At 50.7% G+C, this 8889-nt stretch overlaps 1 protein-coding gene across 1 annotated transcript in view; it reads left to right on the forward strand.

Moving 5' to 3' along the window:
* The window catches only part of ZNF697 (zinc finger protein 697), a 13594-nt gene extending 10130 nt beyond the window's left edge, over positions 1 to 3464 (forward strand). Inside the window, exon 5 of the mRNA XM_014550097.1 lies at positions 3 to 3464. Within this exon, the coding sequence (XP_014405583.1) occupies positions 3 to 317 (315 nt within the window). The 3' untranslated portion in view covers positions 318 to 3464. The remainder of the gene's footprint in view (positions 1 to 2) is intronic.
* The last annotated feature ends 5425 nt before the right edge of the window (positions 3465 to 8889 follow it).

Genomic DNA, 8889 nt, shown 5'->3' on the forward strand with positions numbered 1-8889 from the left:
AGTGCGGCAAGGGCTTCGGCCGCAACTCGCACCTGGTCAACCACCTGCGCGTGCACACGGGCGAGAAGCCCTTCCGCTGCGGCCAGTGCGAGAAGCGCTTCAGCGACTTCTCCACGCTCACGCAGCACCAGCGCACGCACACGGGCGAGAAGCCCTACACGTGCATCGAGTGCGGCAAGAGCTTCATCCAGAGCTCGCACCTCATCCGCCACCGCCGCATCCACACGGGCAACAAGCCGCACAAGTGCGCGGGCTGCGGCAAGGGCTTCCGCTACAAGACGCACCTGGCGCAGCACCAGAAGCTGCACCTGTGCTAGGGCCGGGCGCAGGGGGCTGCGCTCGCGGGAGCTGGCGGGGTGTAAGTATCCCGGGGGCAGGCCCTGCAGAAAGGCATGGGAAGGGCGGGAGGGACAATCTGAGAGTGACGGGGGTGCTTTTGGTGTTAGGGGGCCCTGAGGGGAGCGTTAAGAGGTGTTCTTTTGGTGCTACGTTTTGGGGACAACGAAGGAATGTTTTGGAGATGTGCTTGGGCGTGCCGATTCCCTCCAACACTCTAGGAGCTAAGCGGGCACTTTGAGGACCCTGAGGAAATGGGGTTCGGGTGCGGGGGGGACAGGGTGGCAGACAGAGTAGGTTGGGCTGCGATGTTCTGTGGGAATCAGGAGAGCCTGTGGTTGGAGTGAGGGTCATGGGGTAAAAGAAAAGGTGGGTGTGAATAATTCTATCCTGGTTGTACCAGGTGTGAAGCCACCATTTGCCCTGCCCTCCCGCCCCCCATCAGCTCGAGTCCCACGAAAAGCAGAGGAACCCTGCCATCCTGCGGGAGGGTATACCGGACGCTCTCCTGTCTGAGCCACAGTTAGCTGCTGTTTCGGGGCATCCAGGGGAAGCTGGGCAGAAAAGCTGCACACCCTCATTTCAAAGGTGAAATTCAGACATTCACTCATAACTGGTTTTCAGATCTAGGGAATCTGGTTCTTTGCGGTTTCCTTTGAAACATCCGGGTTTCGTGCTGGGCCAAGGTGGTCTGTGGTGAGCAGGCCCTGCCCCCAGGGCCAGGTGTGCGCCTGGCTCCGTGTTTCTTTCAGGTCTCACTCGTGACCTTCTACCTGCAGGGACATGGAACCATCCCAGCTCTGGGCGCCTTTCCCTTTCCCGGGTCAGCTGGGTGCTTATTTCAAGTGAACCTCAGACCATCCACAGTGGCCCCGTGACCTGCTACAAAAGTCAACCTGCTCAAGAGCTTTGCAAAATTCACATGTTGGGGTGCAAGGCTCCTTTGTCTCATTTGCATTTGCTTTGTACCCCCCTCCCCTGTAGTGATGGGGGAGCTCACGGAACCCCCACCTTCACTCCTGTTGACCTGGGCTCCCGTCTGAGTAGAAACTTTTTTTTTACACGAAAGCACAGTAGAAAGCTCCAGGCTTTATACAAGGAGGGCACAAGCAGGGAAAAGTGTAAATGCAAAACTGCCAAGTAGCACAAGCAGTGAATGTTTTCTGGTGGTTCTACAAATGCCAAACTAGCACTTTTATATTTGTAAAGTGCTTTATGCTTTTTAATGATTGTCAGTTGCTCCTCAAATCTCTGTGAGGTGGATCAGTGTTATGGCCCCTGTCTTGGGGAGGGCCTGGGGACAAGAGTGCCGAAGGCTGCTCTGAGGAGAGGCTGTGACAGTGTGGACAGCTGTGGTCTGACCTTTGTGCTCTCAGCTGCTAGGAAGACTTACCGTAGTGATTTATATAACGAAACAAGGACACTGAACATGCGTATGCGTGACGGGACACTGAAGGGTAGCCTGGAAGGGCCACAGATGTCCTCACTGACAAAGCTGGTCTTTGTCGCATCAGTAGGGTGTCCTCGGCATGTTACATGTCCTGGGGGGGTGTGGTTAGATGACTCTGGTGTAGATTTCAGTTCCCTGGGCTGAGCCCCTCCCCTGGGTTAGCCTCTAGAAGTCAGAGTGGTGGGAAGCAGCCTGGTTTTCTCACTAGCGATGGGTACCCTGTACTTTTCACGGAAGCATCTTCACAAACTGTTGGATACACGTGAAGGGAAGACAACCACAAGGTTGTTTTTACAATTCAGCAAATTTTCTGGGGATGCCGGTCATTTATACTTGATTAGTTGTATTCTAGCAAAGACCCTCCTTGGGGGGCTGTAGGGAAGCATGTTCATGTCATTATAAAAACACCTTTTTAAAAGAATCCTGAGAATTCTGGGCTTGTGTGATGCTTGTTGATCTTGCCCTCTTAATCAGGGGATTGTTATTCACAAATGCAACTAGATTTTCAAAATATAGTTTTGGAAGACACGGATTGTTCTTTTAAAATTTTCTTTTAGTTGAGAGTAATACGAGCAAAGCAAGTGTCCGTTATTTATTCTGAATTGTATGGTCTATGAAGTGTATGAGACTCACCTGAAAATAATATGGCCCATTTGTAGGTAATCTTGTTCCTTTTTCCATGCACATCTACCTCTCCTGGCTGTTTTAGGTTCTCTCAAGTCTGTGCCTATGAAATCGCATCAAACGTTTGCTTTTTCATGGGTTGACTCTCCACTTTATGGGTTACTTGGCCTTTTGCTGCCATTTGCACAGTCGGGTCCACGTCAATTACGTTACCTGTTGGCAGCTTTTGAGAAAGGCTTCAAGGGGGAGAGGAGATGGAAGTTAATGTAATTTAGAGGCAGTGGGAATCTTTGGGGTTCATTGACCTCTCTTGTTCTTTCTGTTCCCGTGGCTAAGAAGAGACAGCTACTGCTCCCGGGTCCCCTCCGCGAGCAGACCAACCATCAGCACCCACTCTGACAGTGCATCGCAAATGTGATTCCATTTTTCTTACAATTCTTCAGGGAACATATCTGCATTGAGTGAAATGAAATGTGTTCAGGGGTTGGTTTCTTGGATTTACTTTTAGAATAATAATGTTTCTCAAGCAAACCCTGTTTCCTGTGGTTCACCCTTACAAATGTTAATCGGAAGACTCCGTCTACCAGCTCATTACGGAAGCTGGAGGCAAGTGTATCATTTGCTTCCTGGGAGTATGGTCCAGTGCAGGCTGCGCTTTGCTGAGCAGAATCCGGTGCAGAGTAAACAGGTGAAATGGCTTGTTGCCATCGGGAGCTCCGAGTTGGAAGGAGATGACTGGTGAACCCCTTGAGCCGCGTGGCTGTCCGTATGTGAAAAAGTGCAAATGAAGAACCTGTGTTCACAGACCATCGGAACTGAGCTTCTGAAGTTTGTGCGCCCCTCCCTTCACTGTGATGTTACTTTACAGCTGATTGTTCAAATAGTGAATAATTTAATGACCCTAAAAGTAACTGGTTTTGTGTGTGTGCTTGTGTATGTGAGAATTGCCTTATTTTCCCCGGTGGTTTTATTTAATGATGGCTCCCTGGACAGCATTCTGGTGTTCAAGCAGCCGGTATGGAATATGTGTCATTAAATCCATGTCAGTCTTTCACCGTGCCATTCTTTATTCTTTATTTGTCACCATTATGTGCCAGGTCACTCTATGGAAGCTGTGTTCACCAATGCAAGTCGATTTGTTAAATAGAGTTTCTGGTAGGACAGGGGTCAGCAAACCGCCAAACCCAGCCTGCGTCTTTTTGCAGGTAAAATTGCATTGGAACACAGACCCATACACAGTGTCTGGGGCTGCTTTTGGACTACAGTGGGCAGGTTGAGTAGTTGGGACAGGGGTCTTCATGGTCCACAATCCTACAGTATTTACTATCTGGTTCTTTACAGAAAACGTTTGCCGACTCCCGTGTTAGAATGTTCAGGGGGATCACATCATCCCGGGGTTGGCTGATGTCTAAATAGGCCTCCCATTCTAACCAGTAAACCATCGCAGCACTTCTGCACTGACTCGGCTTTGAGATGGTGGGAATGTGTTCATGTTGCACCATTGGGATCGGTTTCCAAAGATCTGGGTCTCATTCCTTGTGAGAACCAGTCTGTGGGAAATTTTGGCTGTGGGCAGGGGAAGGTCGTGACGGAGAAAGGGAGGCAGTCTTAGGTCTTACCGCTAATCTATTTCTTAAAAATGTATTCCTGAATCACCTAGCAAAGTATTTTCTTCCCCCCCCGTTCTCAGAAATGTAACTTAATGGCTACTGATAATACTGAATGCAGCTTATCAGCTAACACCGGCCTTTTGCTTGACGTATTTTTTTGCTAGTCTCTGCCCAGCCTCGTAGTAGAAACAACGAGACAGAAGTTTGTAGGAAGGGATTCACAAGGAAAAGAAAAGCAAGCATGAAGAACACCTTGTTTTCTTGTCATGGCCAAGACTGCCTCCTGGTGTGAGTGCCCACAAGCCCTTGCCCTGCTGAGCAGAGCCAGCGAATGCTGGGCCCTGTCCTGCAGGGAGGCGGTCAGTACTTGACCACAGCGTTCCTTCCCAAGCCTGACTCTTCTAGGTTGAAGAACCACGGTCTAGCTCAGCCGTGGGCAAACTACGGCCCGCGGGCCGGATCCGGCCCGTTTGAAATGAATAAAATTAAAAAAAAAAAAAGACCGTACCCTTTTATGTAATGATGTTTACTTTGAATTTATATTAGTTCACACAAACACTCCATCCATGCTTTTGTTCCGGCCCTCTGGTCCAGTTTAAGAACCTATTGTGGCCCTTGAGTCAAAAAGTTTGCCCACCCCTGGTCTAGCTCTTGGTCCCTGGGAAAACGACAGGTGTCTCTTGGGAAAATGATAAGCAAACCAAGTCAGTGCCCTGGGCGGGCAGCAGTGCACCTGGTGTGGGCCACACCCTGAAGGGATGCTCGGCCTGCGTGCTGTGAGAGCAGGCCTCTCTGTCCACGGTCCAGTTCAAGAAGCTGTATTTTGGTCAACTTGGAATTTTTGGAGCTTCATTAGTTTAATACCGAGGTTTTCTTAACCTTAACAGCACAGATTTACCTGGAAAGCTGTAAAAACAAAAACAAACTGTTCAGAGATTGGTTAACTGGTCTGGGGTAAAGTCCAATTATCTGTAATTTTATAAATGCTTCCCAGTTGATCTTAACGGGCAGCCGGATTGACGCATGTTGGACCAGCTAGATGCTTCCTTTCATCATTGCGGTAAAACGAAGCCTCCAATCCTCTCCTCTGCTGAGGGCATTGGCAGAGGCACAGGCGAGGCTGCCCGTCAGCTCTTGGTAGGCCTGCCTTCCACACACACCTTCTCCAAATAGTTACAGATGATAAGTAAGGACAAGGGACAATACCGCTCTTTGAAGTTCAACAGATAAAGCCAGATGGCCATTGTGGGCTGCAGCTGGCCCTCCTTAGTCTGTCAATCAGACTGCCATCCCCCCCTCTGCCTTTTTTTTAATGTACAGTATTGGTTTCAGGTGTACAGCTTAATACTTTACCTAGTATTCCCCTCAGTACTAGTATTTCCAGGACTACACGTAGCTATCACAATATTACTGACTAGGTAGCCTATGCTGTATTTACATCCCTGTGACTATTTTCTAACTATCCATTTGTGCTTCTTAGTCCCTTCACCTCTTTCACCCAGTGCCCCCACACACCTCTGGGAACCCCCAGCTCTCCGTTTCTATGAGTCTGTTTCTTCATTTGCCATCTGGGCTCACTTATCAACCCAAAACACCATGCTTCACTCCGGTTCTCAGCTGCCCTGGACAATGGCGTTTCCTAAGCCTTGCACCTGGAGGGGAAGGCGAGGAGCACACCCAGCAGGTCTGTTTGAAGGGACTAGCATAGGGCTCTTGTCTCCCCGGGCAGAGCTCCAAGTGTCTGCAGACCACAGTTCCCTGCTGCCCGCCTGTGTTTTCAAGGTCACCTCTGCTAACCCAAAGCACATTGCAATGGCTTTCAATCATCTGCCCCCAGACCCCTGAGAGCCAGACCCCTGTTCACAGCCCTCTCTGCATCCATCCGGTGACCTGCCTCATCACAGCAGCGGGGAGGCCCAGGTTTGGAAACCATAGGTGGGTGGCAAGGTGTTCCATGTACCAAGTTGCCTTGTGCTTGACAAGAGGTATCCGTATATGTGCTGGATGAAGCCGGCATTCCCACACGTGTAGAGGGTTTCATCCTGAATGAAGGGTTGACGGTTCTGGGCCTCACGGGTTACTGGAGAGCAGGGATTCCATGGAAGCAGTTCATTCATTCTCAGGAGATCTTCCCCTGAGATCCCTCCCCTGACCCGAGGGCTGGAGTGATTCTTCTGCAGGGATGTTCCCATAAGATCCCGTACAAGTTTCCTGTGTACAGGAGGCCTACCCTCTTAAGTGCTGTGGCTTTTAAGAGCAGAGACTTCAAGAAGTTCATTCAAAAACATGCTGAGTGGGCATGCGCTGGGTTAGCGCTCGATGCTGGGGCTACAGGTGTGAGGTGGGGGGAAGCTCACGAGTTTCACACTCCAGCAGGGTGAAGGGGAAGGCTGGTTTTGTTCCCTGCCTAGCATCAAAACCAGCTTCCTTGTAGTGAATTAGTTTGCAAACTGTTAGGATGGGTTTTGGGATCTGGCCCTGGTGGGCTAAGGGGAGAAGAGGAGAAATGTCTTAATAAGGCTCCAAGTGTTCTCCCTGGGCAAGACGGTACCTTCAGGAAGGCTGAGGGTGAACTGTAAGCTGGGGTCACTGCTGTTGCAATTCAGGCAGCGACCATGTCGCCTGGCTCTGCTGGGTGGGGGAAGGTGGGTGACTTGGAAAGGCTTGTGAAGCAGGGGGCTGCTAAAGAGCTGGCTAGACATTTTGTTGTTGTTGTTAGGCCTACTGTTAGGAAGTGTCTGAGTCAAACCAGACCTCTGGCAGATGAGGACCATGGCCAGGCTTCGGCTGAAGCAGCTCTACTGCTCTCTGGGTTGATGTGAATGGAGATTGTAGGAGTCACAGATATTACTTCATAGCCAGAGGCCTCTGGACCGAGGGAGGCACTGTCCAGTGTTGCTGTAGCTGTAGACCGGGCACTGGAGGTAGACTTGATCTTGGCTTTCCTGTGCAGTGGGAAGATGCCGGTGTGAGGTCTGGGGAGAAGGCCAAGGTGAATAAAATGTGAAGGTTCCTGGCAGGTTTAGGACAGTGCAGATGTTAGGAAACAAGGTGGTCACGGGGTGAGGTGTTGCATGGTAGCTCCTAGGAGCCTAGGAGGGGAGAGGCAGTTGCTCACATGCAGACTCTGTCCTCTGGGATTTCAGCTCCTGGGGAAGGAGAGGAGGAGGTGCAAGGCCATGGCCTTCACTTTCCTGGGGACAGAGGAAGAATCGAGGAACCAGCCCGCCTGTCCCTTCGAGGGCCTGCTGTGCTTGGGGAGAGTGCAGGGAAGGGCTTTGGTGTTCACTAGCTGTGGTCTTGAGCAAGGCTCCGATTTTTCTGGGTCTCTGTTTCCTCTTCAGGAGGCACTATCTCTATGGACTCTGCCTACTCTGATGCCTAGTGGTTGTCAAAGAGCTTGAAACCCACTCGGTAAGCACCCATAGCTCAATGAAAGAATGAGGACGGGATAGGCTTGTAATCAGAGGCAGGAGAGAACTGGTATTTGGGGGGTCCTGTTGGTCCCTGGCCTTGGTCCTCTACAACTAGAGGGGTATTATGCCCCTTTACTAAGGTACAGATGAGGTGCCGGTGCCAGGAGTACTGGGAAGAGTTAGGAAACCACATTCTCAGCTTTGGCTTCACACTAGCAAACCAGTACTCAAGGGGAGGACTGTGATCGCCAAGGCTAGCTGCAGAAGTATGGTGGTGCCCAAGGATACGCAACTGACTTACAGCTGCCCAGTGTCCCCGGGAACAGAACTTGGAAATGGGCCACACCTTCCTTGGGCAGATAAGGAAACAGACCCAGGTAAGTAAAGCAATTGTCTCACCTTGACGGCAAAATGGAAAGGGAACCTATTTCACTCTCTTCACGCAGGACCCGCATTCCACAAGCTGAGGTTGGATGGCTGGAACTATGCGGGCTCCACAGAGGCTCAGGCCGCTGGAGTGCTGGTTAAGCCTGCCTCTGCCTTTCCCCCACTGGACAAATGTGTTTGTGGGGCGGCCTCCGGGCCCCCTGCCTTCCTGGCCCCTGGGAGGCTGTGCCGCCCCCTCCCCCTTTCTCAGCACTGAGCTCTCAGGCCAAGCTCAGGTGGGTGTGGAGCACAACTTTGTCTTTCTTAGGAGACAACTCGAACTTGGACAACCTTCACTCCACTCCCTAAAATCCTGTTTTTCCTGTCCAGAGTCCCTGTCTTTAAGAACATCGCCTTCCTTCTTTCCTTCATTCCATGTGTTGATTGAGTGTTGACTTTGGGCCAGATGTGGGGCTACGGCTGGGCACAGGTGGTCAGTACAGGGTCCCTGTGGTGCCCTCCCAAAGTCCACAGTGTAGTCCGGGAGACAGGTTAATAAGCAACTGCCCTGGACCGAGACAGGTGCCTAGCGGGGGGACACTGCACCCCTCCCTGGAAAACTGGAGACTTCTGCAGGCACGAAGAGGGAGGGGCGCCAAGGGAATGGAATGTTGCAGACAGGAGGAACTCATTTCCCTCATATGCCCATAATCACGTTGCTGGTATTAATGAAGGACTTTTAGTTTGCGAAATTTAAACCCAAACATTGTTTTCTTACTATGTCTATGTCAAATTAGCATTGGATGGTAGTAAATGCCAATTTTTAAATTATTAAGTTCTGTTCACGGTGTCATCTTCAATGCCACACCTAGCGAGAGCTGCCTCAAGAATGGTGTAGTCACTATGCTAAGTAAAATCTGAAAAGATCCCACCAGTATAGAAACAGACAGTATTCCAATCCCGTGACTCCTTATAATAAAGTTCTCCATTTGTGAGTGAAAAAAAAAAAAAAGGCAACAGAATTGGAGGGTCCGCGAGGGGCTTGGGGTCCAGCCAGCGGAGGCTCAGAAGTTGAACCCGCACTGGC

The sequence above is a fragment of the Myotis brandtii genome, unplaced genomic scaffold (assembly GCF_000412655.1).
Source record: "Myotis brandtii unplaced genomic scaffold, ASM41265v1 scaffold582, whole genome shotgun sequence".
NCBI lineage: Eukaryota > Metazoa > Chordata > Mammalia > Chiroptera > Vespertilionidae > Myotis > Myotis brandtii.